This window comes from Macadamia integrifolia, chromosome 1 (assembly GCF_013358625.1).
Source record: "Macadamia integrifolia cultivar HAES 741 chromosome 1, SCU_Mint_v3, whole genome shotgun sequence".
Classification (NCBI taxonomy): Eukaryota; Viridiplantae; Streptophyta; class Magnoliopsida; order Proteales; family Proteaceae; genus Macadamia; species Macadamia integrifolia.
In genome coordinates this window covers 29827368-29852065 of record NC_056557.1, presented here as the reverse complement: position 1 = coordinate 29852065, position 24698 = coordinate 29827368, and the positions used below count along the sequence as shown (strand labels likewise).

General features: G+C 37.5%; 1 protein-coding gene across 3 annotated transcripts in view; it reads left to right on the top strand.

The window, feature by feature from the left end:
- The window catches only part of LOC122083625 (zinc finger CCCH domain-containing protein 13), a 45540-nt gene extending 23543 nt beyond the window's left edge, over positions 1-21997 (top strand). For all 3 annotated transcript variants that reach the window (XM_042651502.1, XM_042651508.1, XM_042651495.1), the window contains 9 exons: positions 2629-2804; positions 4143-4203; positions 4317-4415; positions 7810-7904; positions 8167-8280; positions 12975-13042; positions 18378-18488; positions 21154-21388; positions 21699-21997. In XM_042651502.1, the coding sequence (XP_042507436.1) occupies positions 2629-2804; positions 4143-4203; positions 4317-4415; positions 7810-7904; positions 8167-8280; positions 12975-13042; positions 18378-18488; positions 21154-21388; positions 21699-21809 (1070 nt within the window). In that variant the 3' untranslated portion in view covers positions 21810-21997. The remainder of the gene's footprint in view (positions 1-2628; positions 2805-4142; positions 4204-4316; positions 4416-7809; positions 7905-8166; positions 8281-12974; positions 13043-18377; positions 18489-21153; positions 21389-21698) is intronic.
- Positions 21998-24698: the final 2701 nt, after the last annotated feature.

Genomic DNA, 24698 nt, shown 5'->3' with positions numbered 1-24698 from the left:
TTCTCCTCCTCTAAACTACTCAAGGTTTTATTGCTGCTGCAACTTTTGACTGGTATTTGAATCCATCTTCCTCAGTTCTGCCTAGTTTTCAATTAGTTTCCTAATTGGTTCCTCTTTTCCTTGAACCACTTTCACCCCTCAGTTTTGGCTGAAATCAAGGATGAACCTTTCCCCATAACTGTGTGAGTCTCGACCCAAGTCTGGTCCAATTCTGACCAGCCAATTGGGAGTTGTTTAATATCTCCCTAATCTTGTCTCTAGTGACATATCTTGCCCAGATTTGAAATTGATAGACCTGCTTTGAATTCTGTTGGTTTCTTTTGGTGTTGGATCATATTAGCAACTAGATTTAAGGCCTCCTACAGTCCCTGTTAAGACCCTATCACCTATTCCTAGTTCTGTTCATAGAAACCTAAGATTTCTGTAATCGGTAGACTGTTACAGACTTGTTTTCCTCCTTAGTTCTGATCTGTCTTGTATTGCTGTTATACCTTGGTTATAGGTTGTTCTTTGAATAAGCATCCGGAAGTTTGAGGACTTGGTTTGACTTGTCATCCTAGACCTACATTACAAAGGCCCTCAGAATCATTCCCATGTAAACCCACTCTCGACAAGAGATTCCAAACAACCATTGACCTCTCCTCCTCCAACTACTACTGTTGTTACTTCTTCATCTCCTGCTACATACACCAGCACAATTCAAGCTCTTCCCTTCATTGGCAGTAAAACCACAAGCCCTCCCCTTCTAATGGTGTTTAAGATCACCCAAGACCCTTTATCACTCCCTTCTTTGTAGCCCTAGGGGATACTCTATACAGTTGCCTCCTGGGGACACGTTTTCATTCCAAATTCCTTCCAGCTCCAATCCCCAAATAATTGGTCACTATTGTGAACACCAATGGTAATGGATTTCTCGACCAGGTTCAGGTTCAGGTTCAGGTTCGTCCTTTTGGGTTCCCTCCTGCATACAGGCAGGTTCATTCGATGATGACTCCCCACTTACATGCAACCTTACAGATTGGTTCAAGCCAGATGGGGCTTAGTTCCAGGTATAATCAAGAGTGTCCCTACTGATAACTGATGAGCAGGTCCGATGAAGCTTGTTGCTGGTCATTGAAGGTGGAGGATTCTTGGTCACGATGATCCTGAGGCAGCGGGAGCAGACGGGGAGGGAAAACTCTCTTGAGATTGGTCTGTTGCAACTTCCCTGTAAATTTTCTGCAAAGTCCCAGAGCAGGTCTGATGTTGCTTGTTGCAGGTCATTGAAGTTAGGAGATATTTGGTTACAACAACCCTGAGTCAGCAGGAGCAGATGGGAGGGAGAATTCTCTTAGATTGGACTGTTGTAACTTCCTTGCAAATTTTCCACAAAGTCCATCCGATTTTGGTGGGATTCTGAAGAGGGTGGGGTTGTAGAAATAAGGCCGACAAGAATTTTATTGGTTTTCATGCACTTCCCACCCCGTTATTCCCACCCCCACGGAACCCCTGCAAAGAAACACAGCCTACTGGATATCACAATGGAAACTCAGAAATTAGTAGCCCTGTAATAGGAACCAAAATAGAGAAGAGACTAGAATCACTGGTGCTGAAACTGAACAGAGAACAAAAACAGCATTGGATTATTTGTTGGGAGGAATTGAAATAATTGAAGAGATTAGGGCAGAAACCAAACCCAAAACCAGTTTCAGATCTCAACAGAATCTATCCATGCAGGCACTTGTATGTTGCTGGAACTATAGGAAGAAGAGAGAGGAGATGAGAGGGAAGAAGGTGATATGACCTTGGAATCACCACCAGGGCCTGTGGGAGGCTTCACAACCTCTGGTTTGCTGCTGATTCACCACAGTAGCTTGCATCTCATAAGAAGGGAACACAAAGTTGAATAGCCAAATTGTGGGGGGTAGATGCCCCTTAGTTGTGTTTATAAATAAGGTGGAAGCTATACAAAAATTAGAACTCTCCATGACTGGGGGAGTGCCAGACAGAATAGGATCTTCTAATAACAAGAATAGAAAGGTCTAGTTGCTAAAAGGAAAACCCAAAATGGTAACCACTAACTTAGCTCTTGATAACTAAGTAATTTTGCAAAATATAAACTATGGTACTAGTAATCCACTAAGAAAGGTTTCAGCAAAGTCTTCTAGATATACTCCACTCAGATCTGCCCATGGGGCCTCCACACAATTCCCAAACAATCTTCTAGAAATCCATTTAATAGTGCTGGCCGTGGGACTTACTTGAACCAGGGCCAGGTCGGATTTTCGGCCTGGTTCTTCCTCCTACACTGGTACTGTTTGAGCTCTGTATAACCTACCTAATAAATGGGGCTTCCACCCTAGGCATTAATCTAGGTTAAAAAAAAAAAAAAAAAAAACTCCGTTGTTGGCACTTTTATGCATTTGGAAACGTTGAAAATCCAGCACCGCATAAATATAATTCCTCTTCCCCCACCCCCTTAATTTCATTTTATTTAGATGCTAGGTAAAACATGTGTGAGATTCCTGAATTGTGATAGTTCAAAAACAAGTAGGTGGTTACTGACGGAAAAGAAATATCTCAGGTGCTGTTCTTTGTAGTTATTTAGTTTTATTTGCTATGTTGAAATTTGTTGTTTTTCTATTGCAGGTAAACCTGAGGTATCCACCGTTGTTTATAAAGCAGGTGAATGCATGCAAGAATTGATAAAATTGTGGAAGGAATTTGAAGAATCTCAAGAGAACAAAACTGATGAAAATTCTTGTAATGGCCCCACGCTGGAAATTCGGGTACCAGCTGAATATGTTACTGCTACAAATCGTCAAGTAAGTGTAATTATAAGATAGTATTCCAAGTTGTTGAAGTGATATTTCTATTTGTACTTGCTTCATGTGATTTAGCTGTATTGCTTTTAGCTGCTACTGACTTATTTATCTCTGATTATGCATGGAGGAGCTGTGGTATTTCCTTAACTAGTAATAGTTTGTGACTAGTTTATGATGTGAAACTTGGACATTAATGTTAAATATACTAACCCAAATTAATGTTATACATATGAACCAAAATGTTACACTCTGATCTATCATGGTTTTTATTGTTATATTTTATTTGAATAGCTTTTCTACCAACATATATGTATATATGATTTCTCTCTATGTTACTTTTATTGCTGATGCGAATGCAATATAGTAATGTTCTTTTTTGGAGGTGGGGTTAAACTGTATGATGTGGCCTTTGATATGGTCTCTTATAAGCTATCTTTTGTATGTTATATCTACTAAAAGTCCAAAGAGTTCTCCACTTGTCTTTTCATCTTCTTGTTCCACTTTTTTCTTCTTTGTCTTCATTGTCATCTTCTTCTATTTCTTCCTTTTGTTGTCCTTTTTTCCCTTGTTTACTTCTTCATTTCCATGTCTAACCATGCCCGTACAGTGTCTGATGCAATGGTCACGGTTCATCTATATGTAGACCATAATGTTCTAGAAACATAGGAAAAAAGAACGTAAAAAACCATGGGATGCTTAAAAAGGACCATGTTCATGAAGCTCCTTCGAATGCGGAAGAGGGATCCTAACTTGGATTCAGATTCAATCATCCTATGACTAGGATATTCAAAATCTTTCTTGTAAATTCTAAATCAAGTAGGATAGATGACTAGGTAGAATCCAATTCAGAATGAATTCCAGGGAACTGAAATTAAGTATATTCTTGGTGAATCCAATTTGATTTTCTCCGTGAATTAAAATTTTCTGGCATATTTTGCATTTGCTTTAAAATACATGCTGTGATTTGCATGAGATGCTTTCGTTTCAATTATTCACATGTAAATGCCGATGCCATGATTTATGGGTGTTTTATTTGCATATATGAGTATCCGACTATCATACGACATGGTGATATGGCACAAGTTCTCAATAAATGATTTAAATATCAGTTTCGTTCCTAGTCGATAATGATCCTTGGCAGTATGGATCAGTATATCCAAACAATGCATTGATTGTTCCGGTGAGCAAAAGCTCACTACAGTCTGGTACCAGATAAGGATCAGGTGATCCAAGCTATCTTTACTGTTCCTTTATGGTTTTCAACCCTGAAACTATTGACCAAGTGCTAGTCTTTCGAACATTCTCTACCTGGGTTTTCATTTTGGTGTTATTGTGCAGGTCAGAGGTGGCCAGCTTTGGGGAACTGATATATACACAGATGATTCAGACCTTGTTGCTGGTAGGCCATGACACATAATCATATAAAACTTTAATTTGATCAACAGGACATAAAGCATTCTCTTTCCTGGATGAGTTCAATTATGATGTTCTCTCCTGGATTTTGTTTGCCAGTTCTCATGCACACTGGTTACTGCCGCCCAACAGCATCGCCGCCTCCACCTGCCATCCAAGAGTTGCGTGCAACCATTAGAGTGCTTCCACCACAAGATTGTAAGTTGCAATAAAACTTCCTTGCTTATTCCGCCTGTTGCCTGCATTTAAGGCTCTCTTTGGTTTGATTTCTATTTGTATTTATCTGATCTATTTCTATTTTTACAGGTATTTGGTATGATTTATGATATCTGTTTTTATTTATTATAAATCAAAATAAATCGCAAATCACAAATAGCTCTCTAGCTATTTGTGATTTATTGCTACAAATTATTATGCTGTTTATGCACAAACTTCTAATGAGCATGTGGTAATAGCTTCTCAAATCTAGGGGTAATAGTGTCTTTTCAGTCTAATTTTATAAAATTATACCTGAAACAACCTCTTCCTCTTCATTTCCTCTCTCTCTCTCTCCCTTTGTGTGTGATTGAATACGATTGCAGCAATGGCCCTAAGAGATCCGTTGTGATACCTTCACCACCATGAACGCACTTGTTAATGAAGGGAATTCCCATAATTTCCCTTATAACATATGACCAGTCCCCACTTCCACAGTCTACTCCTTGATGTAGATCTGAATGCCTTCTCCTCAAAGAATGATGATGTACTATCTTTAAGAACGGTAGTTATGGCTTGATGGATAGGGGTTCCAAAATGATTTGTGATACTGCAAAGTCGCCAGAAGGAGTGCATCCAAGGTTGGTGCTGGAGGCGTTGAGCCTTGTCGACTCAGTGGAAGCCAGCTATGTTCACCTTCATTGTAGGAATTTCAGCAATGCCCATTTTCAATTGCATTTATTGTTTCTAATCCTAGAGCGAGAAATCTTTTTTTTTTTTTGGGGGGGGGCTGGGTGGGAGGGGGGGGTTTGGGGTGGGGGGATTGCTTCTATGAAATGGGGAAGGGTACGTATGAAATGGAAGGTGGGTCGTTAAACCATGGCAGCTCACCCACCTCTTCTGTTGCATTATTACTAATCGGATGAGACCCTGGTGTTATCTTTTTTTCTCGAAGAGTTCTTTCAGCCTTTTCTCAGCTTCTTCTTCTTCCACATTTGCGGGTAAACACATCACAGCTACCCATTCGTTAGTACCTTCTTTCCTGCAATCCCAAGGTCTACCAGTTCACGTCCACAGTTAACCATAGTTCAAGCACAACGACCCACCTGGCTTACTAGACTCCACCCGGAACATACGCCATTCCCTTTCTCTCTCTTTAGATTATAATAATTGTAGATTGTGTTGCCTTGGTTAATGAACAACCCTGTCATGGAGATATTCCCCATTTGTTTTGCTCTGGGAATTCATCGAGTTTCCACTTAGCCCGTTTCATCCTTTTTGGTTGTGTAAGTATGAGTTGAAGGGTTTTTTCAATCTCTTCTTTCGTGGTCTAGCTAGTGATTATGGTTTCTATCCTTTCGGGCTCGGAGAGGATCCAGAAAGTTTGAAATGGATGTGCAAATAGAGCTGGTGTATGATCGTACTGTAATGGCTGGAGTTACCAGAATTTTTTACTATGTGGGAAGTTTGATAGTGCCCACATATTGTTTGAATGAATGTCAAAATGAAATATTGACTTGGAATCCCATGATGTACAGAAGAAGTTTCAGGTTTTGAGAACATATTCTATAAATAGGAACTACCAAACCTATTTCAAATTATATAATTTATTATACAATTAATACCAAACAATTATTATTTGTGGTCCATAATTTATTGTTGTAAATGATTTTTCACAAATAGGTAATAAATATAAATAGAAATTATACCAAAGAGAGCGTAAGCTGGCGAGAAAATTCTGAAGGAACCCAAAAAAAAAGGATATTTCTGTCATAATTGCTCCTTATTTGGATAGTTTGGATGCAGTTTTGTACTTTGTGGTTCTATAGTTTTTGTGATTATATATTTAAGTAGATTCTTCTAAACAGATGAGTTTTTGACTGCTTTTATTTTGTCATTTTCCCAGAAGGAACATGCTTTACATGACCAAATCCTCTTCAAGCATTTTATAGGCATTAATATCAAATCATTTGAACTGCAGCAAGTGCAAAAAAAAATTCTGAGTCATGCAAACTTTAGAGCATGACATGTCTGTTCTGTTGCTGGTGGGGCGTTATCCTCTTATTATCACATTCCAAAACAAAAGGACTTGTTGATATTGCACAGACTACATCTTTTCTGTTGAAACAATGCTAATCATGGCATGCAGTACTGATTTAAGGGTTAAACCAGTACTAAAAACAGGATTTAAACAGAATTCATAATTGGGAGAAAACAGTTAAAACAAAATCAGCAGGTCAGATCAGGCTATAAGCCCGATCGAGTTCTTCTTCTAAGAGATGTGAACCTCGCTAAAAATATCAGCTTGATCCAATGTCTGGATCAGAAAATATCGGGAATTCCTATTGACACTAGGATAGGAGTAAAACTGTCAAACTAGAACTCAGATTAAAGAACGGATTACAGAATTAATAAACCCAACAGAAAACCAACGTACAGTATTAATATCAGGCTCAACAGAATAGAATTCAACCTAAATTCAGGTTTCAAGTCTTTAAGAACAATCCTACTCAAACTAGGACTGGGTCAAATACTTGACAGAATCAACAATTGGAAACAGAATATGGAAGAGTGTAATCTTGATTGAAGGTTTCTGAAAACAGAATTGAAATCAACACATCAGAACACCCTCAAAGTAACAACTCTAGTGAAGATAGGATTGCTTTATCGCAGGAACAAAATCTGGAAAGAATTCCAGGAAATAAAAGGCAGAACAGTACCTTAATGAAGACAAGAAAAAGAGCAATAGCACTTGGGCTTCCCACCTCAAGGTGTTGATTGGATTCACACCAATCAGACCTTAATTTACACGAGGAAGAAGCATTCCACGCAAGCTGCACAATAGTTTTTGTTTTCCCCCTAAACATCATCAAATCATGGGCTATGAAAGCCCTTAGTCTTTATTATAATAGGTATCAAAATTGGAGTTTTGAGCCTGGCTACGAAACCCCCTAGCTGATTCCTAATACAATTGACCATTTCCTTTTCGAAGTAAGTAGTCTAAATTGTCTTTTAAAAAGGATGAAGACCCAACTCTAGCAATTAAAATTAAGAAATAAAGACACTTACCTAAACTAATCCCATATGCCTAGTTTCTACCCATATTATAGGTCCATTACAATGAAAACACATGGAATCAAAAGCACAATGTATACATAACCCAACCTATGGCTTATTTCTAATATTAAAATAAACCCATTCATGTGATTTACCTGCATCATCATGTAAAATAATTTCTTGGAAAGCATTGCATTTGCTTTTTAGAGATAACACTAATCTTCTATTTGTGGGATGTCCAAGTATGTTGATGGGGCAAAAATATGGGAATTATTTGTTTTCATTTTGCGGGTAGGATTGTATAAGGTTAACCTTATTCTGTGATCATACTGTGGTGTAGGTTACACATCTACCCTGAGAAACAATGTGCGTTCCCGTGCGTGGGGTGCTGCAATTGGTTGTAGTTATCGGGTTGAAAGATGCTGCATTGTTAAGGTGGCTATTGTTTCTGTTATCAATTGTCCCTCCTTTGTATCATACCATCATTGACATTTGAATATTCAAGAGTCTGATCTTTGAGTCTGCGACTTCTTACAATCGGTTGCCAATTTATGCCTTCTGTTTTATTTTTTTTAGTAGCTTTAATTGCTTCAAGTATTATTTCAGTGTAGAATCCTCATGAATAATGTTATTTTGTTGGCTAACCTTTTTTTCTGGTCTGCCTCTAAACTCTTTACATGCTGATGCTTTTATGCAGAAAGGAGGGGGGACCATTGACCTTGAGCCTTGTCTAACACATACATCAGCTGTGGAGCCTACACTGGCTCCAGTAGCTGTTGAGCGCACAATGACTACCAGATCTGCAGCGTCGGTATTATCCTGCAAATTCTATTTGATGCAAATTTCATTTTCAACGTTTTGTGAATCCATTTGATACAGTATCTAGGCACCAGTAGCAATGTCTGGAAAAGAAGAATAGCTTTCGGTTTCATAAATTTCAGAATTCGTAATTTCTCTAGGAATCCTATTCCTAGTTTACTATGGAGTTCTATTTAAGTAGAGTTCTGTTTTTACCAAACACAGCTGGAGGGTTTTGAGTCTGGGTTGGAGTTGTTTTAAGGCTTTACTGGTCAATTAAGTAGCTAGTTTGGTTACTAGTTGGTTTAGGCTATTTCTAGTCATTTTAGTAGTCATATGTTGAGAGTCTATATATATTTAGGCAACCAGCTATTAAGGCACACGAATTTGATAAAAGAGTATTGGCTTTTGCCTTTGGTTCTGTGAGATTCTGAGCTATTGTTTGCTGTGAGATATAGTGAAGCCCTTGGATTCCAAGCTTGAGTTTGGTGGGATGACAACTCAAGAGTGTCAGTTGGGTTTCTCGATTTTTTCATATCTTTTCTCTTTTCATCTTTTCCATTGAACAAGCCAGATTTGAAACATTTTTCCTGCTTACACTTTATTTCCTTTTCTGTCTGCTTGCTAGTTTATTGATTTGCTACTTGATTCTCTACTGCTACTGTGGCTTTCTTCAATACATTGCTTTGGTTTCCCACTTTTATTCTAGTTACAATTCTGTTTTCAAAATCCAATCTTCTTATCAAATTCCAGATATCCTGTATCAAGTGTGATTTCTCAAAATCTTTTTGTTTTGAGTTGATCTTTGGGATCTGGTTTCATAGTTTTGTTATGTCACTAGTTCAAAGTCCAGTTGCAATTTCAGAATCTAAACTTTGCAGTCAATATCTGAAATGCTAGGGCAACTAGGGTTTTAAAATTCTCATCTTGAATCTTGTTTCTACTGCAAATTTTCAGTTTTGAATTCTACTGCTATTGCTGATTCTAGATCTGTTTTCAGAATCAGATTTTGTTGCTGAATCCTTGGAATCCTACCATTACCCTGATTTCATATATCTTCAGTTTTGGTCACTGATTTCGCCATCTGGTTGCACAACACCGTTGTTATCTCTGGTGCCCTATCTCTGTCATCTCAATAATTAGATTACCATGAGCTGCTGTTTTGAACCTTCTGAAACCTGCACCTGATTTCTGGTTTGAACTTCCCGTGAGGATTCCTCAGTAACTTGGAATCTAACCATAATATTTGTCTCAAATTTTAATATATTACTCATACTTATGGTGAACACTCGAGCAGATTAGTAGCCTAATCAGACCTTCTGATGTTCTGTTATTCGATTGCTCTGAAATCTGGTTATGGTTCCTATCACCTGTGATTCTAGTTTTTTCTAAGGGATTTCTGAAATTCTAAGGCTTAGGTGATTTAGAATCCCACACCATGGCACCACAAGTCCTTTATTGTTGTTTGTCAAAGAATTTCTAAACATTATGATAGGTCTTGTTCATCTAATTGTTTATTTTCCTGGGTTGCCTTTTGACCTTTTTATTTCCTTTTTCGTTTGTGATCTTTACTTCTGTTTATAAACATTAATAGTTTTGGTGATTGGTAGAACCTTACATATGATAGGTAGGGACTTCTTCCTGACTGTATCATTCACCATTTAAGAACTGAAACTTCCTATCCCTCCATGGAACAGAAGAGTCCTTTTATTAGTTGCTTCTACCAACTGGATACATTAGCAACTATAAACTGTGGTTTATAAACTAGTTGCACAGTCCGACCTTGATGCTGGAGTATCTCAAGGTTCAAAATGACTTTTATTTTTGGCATAAAGTAGCAGCAAAGGATTCTCTTATAAAATGAAATTAGAGGACCTGAGAAATTGTTGCAGGAAACCAATGGCTTCCACAGTAATTACTTTTAGTTAGAGGGCTCCAAATGATTCCTGTTTTTACTGTCCCCATTAATTTTCTTACAATTCCTATTAAATTAAGACTTAATATTTCTCCAATTGCAATTTTGTAACTTCTATGAGTGCTTAACCCCTTCCCAAGAAAATAAAAATAGAAAATTATGAATTATACTCCAACTTGAGTTCCTAATGAAAGTAAGCATTTTAAAAATAGAATCCCAGTATCCCACCACATGTTGACACTTTGTTGTACTCTAGTCTTCAAAAAGTTGCGAATATAACTCGGAATTGTGAGATCTTGGTCTTGTTTAACAAAGATTTCCCTAAATCATATGGAATAGACAAGTTATGAATTAACCAAAGTAGGGTTGTAATAAAGGGATGGAAATAGCACATATAATGATTGGGGAGTCATAAGAAAAGTTCTTATTCTAATCTGTGTGTGCATAAAACCTCCTTTAAATTGAGTATGAATTTCCAATTTCCATAGAAGAATCATATTTGTTTGAGCTCTGATGCTCCCACAAGAGGTGAATATACTGAGAGCCTCCTTTAAATTAATGCTTTTTAATGCAATGTGGGTTCCCAAATCCCTGCTTTTGGGTTGCTATGGGCTGACCAAAGTGAAAAATTATCTAATAGAAGGATGAGTGGCAATTTTGTAATATCTGGAACAGTTCAGCACTTATACGTAAGTAACAAGTGAAAGGACAAAGCTGGGATTAAAACTTAGAAGTGGGAGGTTTTTTCTAGAAATTAAAATAACGATGGGAATGAAATCATAGTTGTCAAGCATCGCCTAGGTGTCCAGGCGGTTTAGTTGGGGTTTGGGCATCTGCTGCATTAGTGCAAGGTCCAGCACTTATTCATGTCAGCTGTCGTTTAAGTAAATAAACAACCCCCTATTTTAATCCAATAAAAACCAATAAAAATAGTTTGCAAATCAAATTCCAAAAGGATTAAAGTCAACCCTGCATTCCAAGAACAAAGCTGGATTTTTTTGTTGTAGGGACGATGTCAACTTTCAAATGCTTGCGTTTTTCTCAATTCTGAAAATTTTATAAATCTTATAATGATAAAATATTGCTAAAAACCAAGATTGTGGTAAAATAAATTTTTATTTTGATGCCTAAAAATTTATTTCTATTTAAGGAGATTTTAAACATCATTCGTTCACACCAAATAAGGTTTGTCCGGAATATAATTCCTTCAATATAAATCAGACTTGAGCAATCTTGGATTTGTTGGAAAGATGGTTTTGTTCTCTTCCTGATAAAAAAGTCTCATTTAAAAGTAAAATCATTTGACCTATCAAGCTTATTAGAGAATGAGAACATTTCTCTAATCGAGAGTAGGTTACTTAAGATCATTTTTTCCAAAACCTATATAAAGTAAATGTGAGAGACTAGGTAGACCAGGACAATGATCATTTCCAAAAAACAGTGTAAAGCAAATGTATGTTTTGGTTTGAAGCTTTCAATAGATTGCTTCATTAGTTTTGCTTGTGGCTTAATGTTGATTTTTGATGACTTGATGTGGTTAATTTTGAGTTTTGATGATATAAGGTGTGTGTATATCTATATATCTATATATATATATATATATAAGCATATTAAGTAATGTTAGAAAAGAGGGGAAATAAAAAATAGCACTCGGGTGTCTTGGTCGCCTAAGTGCTTAGGCACCCCTTCACCACCTTGGGACGCCTTGACAACCATGGATGAATTAAGCACACCTAGAAATATGTTTTATTTTATTTTATTTATTTATTATTTTTTTTTTTTTGGGGGAGGGGGAGGGGGGGTTTGTGAAAACATAAATTGGTCTTTGATTAGCAATACGAAGAGAGATTCTCCTTCTTCACATTGGGAACAGAAAAACAGTGGTAATCTGGTTTGCTTCCATGTGAGATTTCTCTTCTGATAATGGTCCAATCCAAACAAGATTTTAGACAGAGATTCTTAACTCAAAAATCTACTGAATGCAAGCAAGAATCATACCCAACAATCAGTTATTGAGTGAAATAAAATTGGTGAACTTAACTATGGTGGAAGAACTCAGGAACAGCTCAATTACAGGTCGGTTCTCACGGTAGGGGTAGTAATAGAAGCCAATATTCTTGGATATTGGTCACCCATAGGTGTTGATTCAAGCCCCTGAGTTTGAGGTTAAATGGAGAAGATCTGAGAGAGATCGAACTCTCTTTGGTGGAACCTATACCAATGTTAGTGTGAGTAGAGTTCAGAAAATCAAAGGGAAAGGATAAGAGAAGGAAGAAGATTAAAATACGTTATTAGAAGAATAGAACTAAGGAGAAGATTCTAAATAGGAGGGAGGGAGGAAGAAGGCCAAAGCCCCCAATTTTCCCTCTATTCTAATCTCTTCCCATCGTGGGTCAATTTATATACATAAGAGGAAAAAACTCCTATACAAATGCTGAAACGGAAAAAGACTTTGAAACTAACTGGACTCCTACCAAGGATAGCTAACAATAGGAATACAATAATGCTAGAATGAAGCCCCTACCAACCCTCATTAGACCAGTATCCCATTTTAGGCCTGGTTCATCTCGGTCTGGGTTTCCAGATGGGGTTACGCCTATCCTGCCATGCACATGCAACTTCATTACTTTTCAAATGATTTCATTTTTTGTAAAATTTTCCATCCCTTTGTTCTAATATGTAAAATTTTATTTGTTTATTTTCTTACATGAGTAGACACTTTCTTTGGTAAGTTCTACTTCGTGCTGATCATAGCCATATAATATTCAACAATTTTATGCCTTTTTCTGTAGAATGCATTACGACAGCAGAGATTTGTTCGAGAAGTCACAATACAATACAATCTGTGCAATGAGCCTTGGTATGGTTCCTTCGTTCTGTTGATGACTTGATTATGGTCTTTGTCCTTGTGCTTAGTTCCGTTAAGTGGTTCTATCTCTGTTATTACTAGTTAGTGCAAGGATTTAAAGTAGACTTGTTGCATGTACAAGTTTTCATTTATACCTCCGCTTCTTTGTGACCATAACTATTTGTGTGATGGTGGAAAGCTAATGTAGTATACAAGCCTCGGGGGTGTGGATCAAGCTGAATTTGGGTCCAACTGGTTTCGTTTCTGCATTAATTTGTTGAGTTTCTTATTAAGCTAGATATGTTTATCTTGTTGGCCCATGCAATCCTGCCATGTGGCAATATGATGTGGCAACTTTGACCATTGGATGGAAAGGGCGACAGCTCCATTGGCCACGTGTCAAATTTCAGACTCAGATTCAATCAAAGCCTATGTATTGTCATCCATACAAGTATTGGCATGCACCCTCCAATTTTCCTCCCGTAAGCCTGATTTCGAAGCTTTATTTTGCCACTTGGCCAGCTTCAATTGGGCCACAATTTGAAATTGTGGAAGCCACCTGGGTTCTATCTATCCGCAAAAGTTGGGCCACGTCTGACCTGCCATGCGGCAGATTTTGGGCTGACAGATTACCTTTAACCTGATTGAGATAAAATTAAAGTCATTAAAGAAGATAGGGTTATTAAAAAAATCTATTTTCAAAGCTCCTCTGTCAATTCTCAATTTGAGTCTCTTTCCTTCAATGAATTGGGGGGGGGGTAGTGCAGGAGTAGATTATAAGAAATTACCCCAGCAATTTATAACCCCAAACAATACAAATAGGACCAGGAAACAAAGAAATAAGACCATCACATAAACCCTCAAGGATACAATACCCATATAGGAGCAAAATCAGCCCAAAACACAACCCGATAGGAGAGAGAAAGACCTGCTATAGAGCTGAAGATAGAGAGGTGCGGCTAGGTTTGTAGGAGTCTGATTGAGCTGCACTCTTGGGCGTAGATAGTCCCTAGGGAGGGTACAAAAACCCCCAAAGTTGAGAGGATTTTGACGGCTGGTTGTGAAGTTACAAGCTTTCTTGATTTTCTGACCTAGGAGAAATAATCGCAGGCTTCAGGAGAGAATCAAATCTGGTTTGTAACTTGGACAGATCTGAACTTCTGAATACTCACAACAGTCGTATACTTCAACAGCAGTAACTTTATGATAAAATATAAAGCTTTAAACAAGAAGAAACAAAGGGAAAAGTGGGGGAGGAGCGGTTGTCTTGGCTCGGGCTTCTCACCCACAGCTATCCCGGCTGTTCTGAGCAATTAACTGCAATTATTCTTTATTCAAATATGAAATTATGAGTACATAGACTCCTCTATTTATAGAGGGCAGAATAGCAATCAAACTACTACTAGGAGCTAGTTTCCCAATAGGACTAGACACTCCTACTACAACTAGGAATTCAAAATTGGACTAGGAATAATAAACCTATGTGGAAAACAAATAGAGTCCTAAGACGATTTGGACTCGACATATCACTTGCTCAACTCGATGGGCCCAATGGCCTACTAATTAATTAAAAACAACTACTAATTATTCCCCTAGCCAATGGGCCCAATTGGCCCTTATTTGTACTTAGGCACTCAGGTGGACCAAGTAGGGGTTCGGTTGGCTTCTTGGCTGGACCCTAGCCACTCAGGTGGACTAAGGCTGGACCCTTCTTCCTTTCATATTTCCTTCCATAATGTGGATCTACATCTGGGGGGGTGTCTTCAAATTAATAAATAGAAATATAATAGATACATCTTTGACTGGTTATATAGACAAGTTAACTACGTTTTGCATCCCTAAAAGCTGCAAATATAATAATTATTAAAGAGATTCTAGACAAAAATATGTAACTAACCTGGGTAGGTTTCAGGCATAAGAAAGAAAGACCGAGCACACTTGGATTTGGGAGGGAGATCCTAAACCAATTGAACTTCATAAAAGAGAAAAACTCTTCAAAAGGGGGACCAACATATCTGGTTGCTGAGTACCATTGAGGTTGCTATGTTGCTTATTTCAGGGCCCAGGTCTCTAAATGGGGAACGCCATGTTCTTAGAACCATTTCTTGCCTCTTGATTGCAGAAAAATTGAAGTGAGATTGGAAAACTCCAAGCAAGTTGGGGTTAGAGGGCAAGTTACCTGAGTCAAAATTGTGGTCGATAATCCCTGGAATGGAGTAGGAAGGAGAGCGAAGAGAGATGAGTGGAAACCTTTACAGTTGGGGAGGATTTCGGTTAGTAGAATGAGAGAAGAGGGGTGTGAGGTTGAGTAGAAAAACCTTTTTGAGAGAACGAGGAAATCTCTTGCTAATTGTGTTCGCCCATTGGGTTACAGAGCAAGTGTTCCATGCGCAGCTAAAGGGAGTGGCATTCCTTGTAAATTTGAAATCTTATGTTTCAGTAGAAGGTAAAAGCAAGGTGACTTTGGCAAGTTCCAAGATTGAAATGGTTTTTTGGGTCCAAATCAGATCAAAGTTTGGTTGTCGTCTGCTAGAAGGACAAAATGACTTAAGGACCGCAAGATTTAATTTTTACTTGAAAAGATAGTAGGGTAGTTTTCTTGGCTGTATAGGAGGTTTATTTGCTGTATCCAACATGTATATCATAAGGATAAGGTTTTGGGAAAAGGTTCTGTTAATGATGGGTTTTGTGGTTCTTGTTAAAACTTGTATGTACCATGTACAATTTATTTTTAGGACAAGTGGCCAATAAATTCCTGTTATTCTATCCCCCGACCCCAAACCAAAAAAAAAAAAAAATTGAAATGTCATGGATGAGCACATTAGGCTGAGTGTCTGAACCTTTGGCACATGACTTGTATCTCTAGTTCTGAAGCACAACCCTTGCCACTCACTAAATGAGATTGTTAAATAATAGGAGAAAATATATAGACTGATAAGGGTAGTGATGAATTCATATATAGTACAAAAACGCTCTTCTCAGAGTAATAAAACTCAGAATGCTTGATTGTCCTATTTAAGTATGGTGCTGGTTTTCTATGATGTTTAGATACATTGTACCTCATAGAGTAATAAGACTTAGTAGAGTTCCAAGATTTATATCTTAGACCTATGGCCAATGTACTATGATTATACATGGGTTCAACAAACAGATATGTGCACTCCCAGAGTAATGATACTTAAAATCCTAGAGTTGTCTCTTAGACATGGAGCTGGCATTTTCCTGTCAGTAATTAGACCTAGAATTTGAAGTAGTCTTTTATACATAGGGCTGGTGTACTAGTTTGATCATGTTTTCTACCATGGAAAAACATCCAAGGGGCCCATTTCTAGGAAACCAATGAAGAAGAGGAAGATGCCATTAATTTATTCTAATGTTTCCTACCTCATGGACAAAGAAAGTCGATCGTCTCCCAAATGCTCATTTCTCTTCCCTTTAGTTTTTTTTCTTGTCCCCCTTCTCTCTCTCTCTCTCTCTCTCTCTCTCTCTCTCTCTCTTCCAAAATGCCAACTCCTCTAGAAGGAAGATGAAGGAAAATTCTCAGCTTGATCTCATTTCTTATATAGGGAACATGCAGCAGACCTGCACTTCTCTAAAAGATTACACAAAATGCTGTGCCTTCGCTCATTTCCCATCATTACAAGTTTCCCTTCTTGTATCTATACTAATATCCATTGGCTCATTGCATTGACAATTAAAATGATAGAAATGCATCACTGTTGCATTAGTGACTAAATAGAGCGCGTCAATTTCTGCATTCTACAAGATAGCTCTGCTATTAAATGTACACTTATGTATCAAACTGAAGTGTGTGTAGAAAGGCATCATCATATGCTGTACATCGAATTTCTCAGTCAGCCATCATCAGTAAACTCTGAAGTTCTGTCCTGATGTCATAACAAATCTCTTGTGAAATCAAGACATATATTCTTGTAGCTTATCTTTCTTGTTTGCGGAGATAATTTTGAGTATTCCTATGTTCCAAGGCAAAGATTCGTTGCGTCAGTTGAAATAATTTCAGAATTATTGTAATAATGGACCTTTGCTCTTGATTGTCAGTATCAGTTGACTTTTTTTTTTTTTTTTTAATTGAAGTATTTTAGTTAGATGGTCATTTTGGGGTATTTTTTTTTTGTTTTAAGTTGTTTTACTCTGTTATCTGGGATGGGCTATGTTGCATCTAGTTAGTGAGAGATTTTGTTTTGTCTTAGTTTTATGTCGGGCTTGGGTACGCTGTTAAGGACTGTAACTGGGTGCAAGTCCCACTTTCGCAGGGGTCCCAGGAGGAGTCAATTTTGGGTTGGTCATAACCTTCGGCATTTTGCATGAAGTGGCAGGCCTCAAACTTGAACCCACATCTTCATGCATGCAGCCCAAGCTTTTACCTTTGCACTAAATGATCCTTGCTTGGGTATTGCTGATGTAGCTGGGGGTTCTCTCCTTTCTTTTCTATTTAATCTTTGTTTGCCTTGTGTTTTCTTTTATTAGTAAATATAATTACGTATCAAAAAACATTTACCTTCTACTGGCTATATTCCGCATAGAAATGTGTCCACAGTTGACATTGAAGGATTTTGGGATGTAAGCCTGCAGTAAGTTACCTTTGTGGGTTCGAATGTTGATTCCTACCACATTTGATATGAACATCAGATATGTAAACTGAAGAAAACTTGAATCTTAGTTTAGGCTTCTCTTGCTTATTTTGGGTTTATTATTTTAGCTATAGTTTCCTGAATGACCCACCAAGGAAGGTTTGCTTTACAGTCTAAATATCTGCCATGTGGCAGCTTGAATGGTTTGTGAACAGGTAGACTCCAAGTTCCCCTGCTCAAATGTAAAATTTGAGCTGAAATAAGCTGGCCATGTGGCCAAGCGGAAGAATGCTGATACAAGGTATGTCTTGAATTATGCTGTGAAATTTAACACACAGCCTATCAAGATTACCCCATCTATCCAGCGTTTGGAATTGGCCCATAATGCTTCCATGTGGCACAAGCAGGTGGGCCACTTTGGAAGCCCTCTATGGTGGTTTGTGCAATTAACCTTTTGCTATTTTTTTGAGGTGGAATAATCATGTTAGCCCCCCACCCTCCCCACCAGGTGGATATTCCATTGTGCTCATCTTTAATTTATTTCCCTTCCCTATTTGGACTCTGATTTTGTGCTTTATGCTTTTTATTTTTTGCCTTTCTTACGCAATCAATCTGTCACTTCCCTTGCATTTTTTATTCCTTCCCCTATAGCTGATATGTTTTTTCTTTTCAGAAGTTTTCTTTAGGTACATTGCAATTCATATATGAAATTATTCATGAATGCGCTTGTTGATTTATTTTGGGAATTGCTTCAGGATTAAATACAGTATAAGCATTGTTGCCGACAAGGGACTTAAGAAACCACTTTATACATCAGCTCGCCTGAAGAAGGGGGAAGTTTTGTATCTAGAAACACATAAAAACAGGTATGTGTCTTCATATACAATTGGGTATGTTCGTTAAGTTTGAGCTTTCTTTGATGGACCGTGAAGGGATCATGAACTAATATGGTATTGTATAGGTAAACATTGATAAATGCCCATGATGGTGCTTTCTATGCTTGATTATTGAATAAATTCTTTTTATTATCATAAAAAAAATAAAAAATAAAATGTCATACAATACTAATCTAACACAACCCGACATGGTGAGCTTTTCTCATTCAACCAACCATAAACGTATCCTTTGTAACTAGATATGGAAGAAGTAAAATATGGACGCGAGTTGAGGTTTCCAAGTCCTTCAAAATTTAGACAGAGATAAAATCTTTCTTGGTAGCCATCCCTACTTTTATGTTGCTCTTGAATTACTTCTTCCATCTATTCAGTATCAATGTTTTTGAATCCTAGTTGGGGATTTTGAGTTAAGCTTAAGTAAGATTTATTATTTTGGAAATAGGAAGTCTATATATGTTAGCCAACCCCATTTAGTTGGAATAAGGCTATAGTTGTCAAGGTGTCGCCTAGGCATCTAGGCGGTTTGTCTAGGGTCAGTCCCCTTGCCGTCTCTGCTCTCCACCCTCTTCCATATAGCTCAACTTGATTTTTTGTTTTGTTTTGTTTTGTTTTTTTTTGGTGCATCTCAACTTGAAACTTTATATATTTTAAGACTCTGCTTTGGTGCTTATTTATGAATACCTCCTACTTGAATCCAATAAAAATTCTTTCAAAGTCAAATTCCAAAAGAATAAAAAGTCAACCCCCTGTCCAAGAACTAAAAATGGATTTTTGGTTGTAGAGGCGATTTCAACTTTCAAATGCTGCTAGGGTTTTTCTCAATTTTGAAAATTTCATAAATCTTATCGTGGTTAAACATTGCTAAAAACCAAAAGTGTGTTGAAAATAATATTTTGTTTTGATGACCATAAAATTATTTTCATTTAAAGGATTTTAACAGCATTCACGTACTTTGAAATAAGTCTGACTGGGACATTACTTTGTCGCAACTCAGATTTAAGTATTCTTAGACTTGTTGGAAAGCTGTTTTTTGCTCTACTTAATACAAATGTCTCATGTAAAAATAAAATTATTTGACCTGTCAAACACGTTAGAAAACAAGAACATTTATGTGAATGTTGATTTTTGATGACTTGGTGTGGCTTAATGTTGGTTTTTGATGATTTGATGTGGCTTAATGTTGATTTTGATGATATGAGCTATATGTAACATACTAAATAATGTTAGAAAAGAGGGGGAATAAAAAATAACAATTGGGCGCCTCGTCTCCTAAGGCGGCTTAAGCACCTCTCCACCTCCTTGGATCGCCTTGTCTCCTTGACAACTATGGATAAGGCTGAGTGGTTGTTGTGGAAGTCTATATATGTCCTGTAATTGGAAGACAACTCAGTGATGTTCAAGAACTTGTTTCGTTTCTCCGAAATGCGTCGTAATAGTGTACTTTTTCTATGTGTTTTGATTGGCCCTTTTTTTTTTTGTTGGGGGGGGGTTTGGAAGGATTAACGGCTGCAATTAGCGAAATGAAATGACCAAGATAATGAAAATTTCGATGAAATAGTGCATTTTCTGGACCGAAATTTCAGCGAGATGACTGGAATTATATCTTTTTGTGTTTCGTAGGCAGTTTCGTTTTGGTAAAAAAAAAAAAAAAAAGACGAAATATCTGAGATTTCGGAGAGTTTTTGAACCATGCTTTCAAGTACAATGGTGCACCAAGGTAGCCCATTCTTTTGAACAAAGAAATAGTTAATTAAGTGCAATGAGGTAGCTCGAAATGAGGTAAGGATTGGCTCGGAGAGGGAACATGAGAAAGCAAGAGAGAAGTCCTGATCAGGCTACACAAGTGGGACTACAAACATGGCATGACTTGCTTTCGCTCCTACCCGACGCTTTTCTTTGGCACGGCACAACACTACTATTTGGATGAAATGCACTACTTCAAAATTGATTATGCACTGGTTTTGATGTCAATATTGTGGGACAAAATAGTCATTCACTCTTAAAATAAAATAAAACCAGCTGCCTAATCCGTCCCATAACCTTGATATCGTGATCAACCCGGCCCACTAGTCACCAACGGTAGAGGTCTTGCATTGCTAGCATGGAACCGTTGCAAAGATGGTGCCAGCCAGTAAAACTCGACCTTTTGCTTCAACGCTACTACTAACTTTTCTTTTTTCAAATATTTTATACATAATATACAAATGTGTTAAAGTTGTTCCATGCTAAACATAAGGCTGCGTACACTTTGCCCCTCCCAGACCCTGAAGTAGTAGTAGTCTCGTGCATTGGGTCGCTATTCACAGCTACATTGTACCTAAATGCACATGATTGGGCTGGGTCTCTTTTCCTTTTCCTCCCCCACCTTGTCTTTATGTTTAACCTTTGTATCAAAGTTCCTTGATTTTTTCTCACCTTTCAGATATTTGCATAGGAAAATAAAATTTTTGAATATTTTCATCTTGGTTTCGTATGTACTTGCATTACATTTGGAGTCCCCTACAGACTTCAAAATTTTCAATAAAAGAGAAGGAACGTGATGTTACAAAAATTATAATAATCGCACTTCTAACCCATTTTTTGTGTTTCTATTTGTATGTTTTAAGTTTTAACATTCTTTGGGTGTTCCCTGAAGGTATGAGCTCTGTTTCAATGGTGAGAAGATGGTCAACACAATGACCACTTATCAGGCTTCCGATGCAATGTCAGAAAAGCTCCATCCCCACAGTTGCAATGCCCAAAATGGTGAAAGAAGTCATGACCGTGAGACCATGGTTGTTGATGTATTCCGGTGGTCTCGTTGCAAGAAACCCCTTCCACAGAAAGTCATGCGTTCAATTGGGATTCCTCTATCACTTGAACATTTGGAGGTACTTCTTGTTATTTTAACTAATAATTCTCCCGCATGCTAAATATCAAGGTTAAAACATACTTTCTAAAATTTTCTTAGAATTGCCTAAGAATTCCTTTCTTGGAAGGGGCTATCTTTATACATTTTATACCAAAAGCTATTCTCTAGGTGCTTACGAATTGACTTGAGAGTAAAAGAATGAGGAGAGTACGTTTATCTTTAGTTTATTGTGCTGTTAAGTACTTATCTTTAGTTCCTGGTGGGGTTGGGTGGGTTTGGTTGTCCCCTCACTAGCAATCCTGATTCCTTTTCCCGCTTCATTTTGACAGGTGTTGGAGGAGAACCTTGAATGGGAAGATGTGCAGTGGTCACAAACTGGTGTTTGGATAGCAGGGAAAGAATATCTTCTTGCAAGAGTGCATTTTCTGTCACCAAATTAATATGATTTTTCTTTTCTTATTCATGAAAAGAAGAAATTTTAATATGATTTCTGATTCTGTTTATGTACAAATAACTAGATGTAAAAATGCGTCTGCATTTGTGATGTGGGTTTTTTTATTTTTATTAACATTATATTAAATTTGTAGGTTGTAATTATAACTTGGTAGACCAAACTTTCTGTTCTCTATTTTCGATTGCCCTCTTCACTTCCATTTGAGAATGATGATGCCCGCAAAAAAATTTGGTGCTCCCTGGTTTTTATGGTCCTTTGATTATTACCATTCTGACAGCCTTATCCATCCCCTGTAAGAGGAGTCTTCATTTTGGAATGTCTAATTTTGATGTTCATTGGATACCTCTAAGAGGGAGTCTGGTTGTAGACTTCATTACCAAAGGAAAGTTGAAAATTCTTCATATAAATGATAGATATTTTCCTTGATTGGACAGGAAGTTTAGTACTCTTTCATCTATTTTCACCGTTGGCTCCGGCAGTTGAACCTGCATCGACGGATTACCTCTTTGCAACAGCAGCAAGAAATGCGCAGAGAAGAGCTAGTATTTCATTCTCCATTCTTCCCCTGCATTTGGTTGTTTGCCAAGTAGGTTTAGTTATACACTTGTGCCCATGGTTTTTTGATTCTGTATCAATATCAAAATCAGTATCGATGATGACCAATACCAGTTCAGATACTGTAAACTAAAACCATGGTTGTGCCAGCTACCGAGTGCAGGTCGACCACAAGGGATAACAATGAGGAGCCCTACCTTCGGGCTAACTGGTTTGCTAATTAGGTTGGTTGTGCCAAGTCCTGTGTTGAGATCCAATTGGGAAGGGCTTGCCAGTCTCATAGAGGAGACTTCACAGATCTCTTACTACCCTATTCAAAGAAGTCACATATTAGATCACAGCCATCGGAAATCCCATAAAAGGGGGATAAGACGACAAAATTATTTTTCACATAGGTGACCTGACTGTTTAAGGATCATTGAGGCTGCTGGAATCTGTGAGGTTAGCAGTTAGGCATGTAGGTGTTGAACCTATATCATGTCCTAGTATGATTGAGAACCAGAAGTGGATGAAACCTATGATGATGATGGATGAGGAACGGTTGTCTCCTCCTTATTAGTAATTCGAAGCGGTAAAGTAAATTTAAATTTCATTGTTCCAAGATGGGAGGCTTTACTGCCCAAAGACCCGAAAAACGTTTTCTTAATGATTCTCTTAATTATTTATGTCATAGTAAATACCAAGAAAATGATCAAACATAGATATACATAACACAGAGATTTAACAAGGCTCACACACCGATGTGGTGTGTTACGTTCTCGGGCGAAGAAGATGTTTCACTATGTAGAAGAGAGATTACACCCAAACAACGGTGAGAAAACTCGCTTTGAAATCTTAACTCTAAGAGTCCCCAAATTACAACCGCTTGCTCAACAAGACGATAGTACATTACTTATCTATTTCCATCACAGATCTCAGAAAAAATCACATTCAGGTCGCCACCAAAATATGTCAAAGTGAATTATTCTTCAAATGAGTCAAGAATTTGAGACAAACTTAACAATTTAAATTAAATATTAAGAAAAAGGACAAAGAACGCTACTTTATTTTTGGTAGAAAAGGTTAGTGAGCTGTTTGTTAGGGGTTTGGTTGGGAGAAACCATCAATGGCCATGTGGGCTGACAGGAAAAATGCTTATGTTTTTATGGCGAAGTGTTTTTTGTTTTTTTTTTTATTTGTTGGGGGGGGGGGCAGTTCTTGTGCATGTGCGAAGGTCAATGGCAGTGGATATTAAAGCATTTACAAAGATGTCATTTTTCATTTCATGAGGGTGTGGGCCGGGGCCGATTATTTTGCCTATAGAAATATATATATATATATATATAGATATATATTTTTTATTGTGAACTTAGAATCCTACTCCTCCAGCTTCAAATAACTAAACATCTCAACATGTTATATGGGTGGAATAGATATGAACCAGATGCTTTTCACTCAGGATAGACCAAATCCTTTTATGATTCATCAATCTGTGAAGCAATAGACTGATCAAGCAAGCAACCTATCTAAACCTACCCATATGAACTCAAATCATTAGACTTCCCCCAACACACCCCCCCCCCCCAAAAAAATTTTTTTACCTTGTGTGACCCCACCAACAATGGTTTGTGTGGGAATCACCGACTAAGATTCTGCTTGGGCTAAGTACATGGTTGATAAAAGTAATATAGTCTTATTTAATGCTGATTATAAGATGATAGGAAACACCAAATGAAGCACATATATATAGGGCTACTCATGGGAGTAAAGCACGCTATGGATGCGGGATGGAGCTGTGGGAAAATGTGGAGTGATTCTATTGATCTTCAACACTTTTTACTTGACTACAGAAACATTAATTGGCAGCTGAATGAGATTCTTCTTTTTTTGGAACTTCATACCTTTTTTGTCTAATCTTAGTTTTTGCCTAATCTTAGTTTTTGCCTTACACCAACTAATGATTTAGTGATACTTTTGAGACACATAGCCTTTTTTCTTTATAACCTTAACTTTCATAATGATGTATATTCACTCATTTTATATCAATGAATTTTCATTTTCTTGTGGGAGAAAAAAACATGCTATAGGAGTGGGAAAATTCATGCAACAATCCTATCCCATCAAAATCCCGCTAAACAAATGTGGCATCATAGTTTTCATGGCGGTGGATCCTTAATCCTCACTTGACCGGCATTTCTCATAAAGAAAAAGGTATTGTGGAAATGGATTGTAAAGAGCTATGCACTTGCATCACGGGAGGAGTATATATATTTATCCTTTATAAGTATTCAGCATTGGTTGAGGACATAGCCTATAGTTTTACATATTTTTTTAATGTACT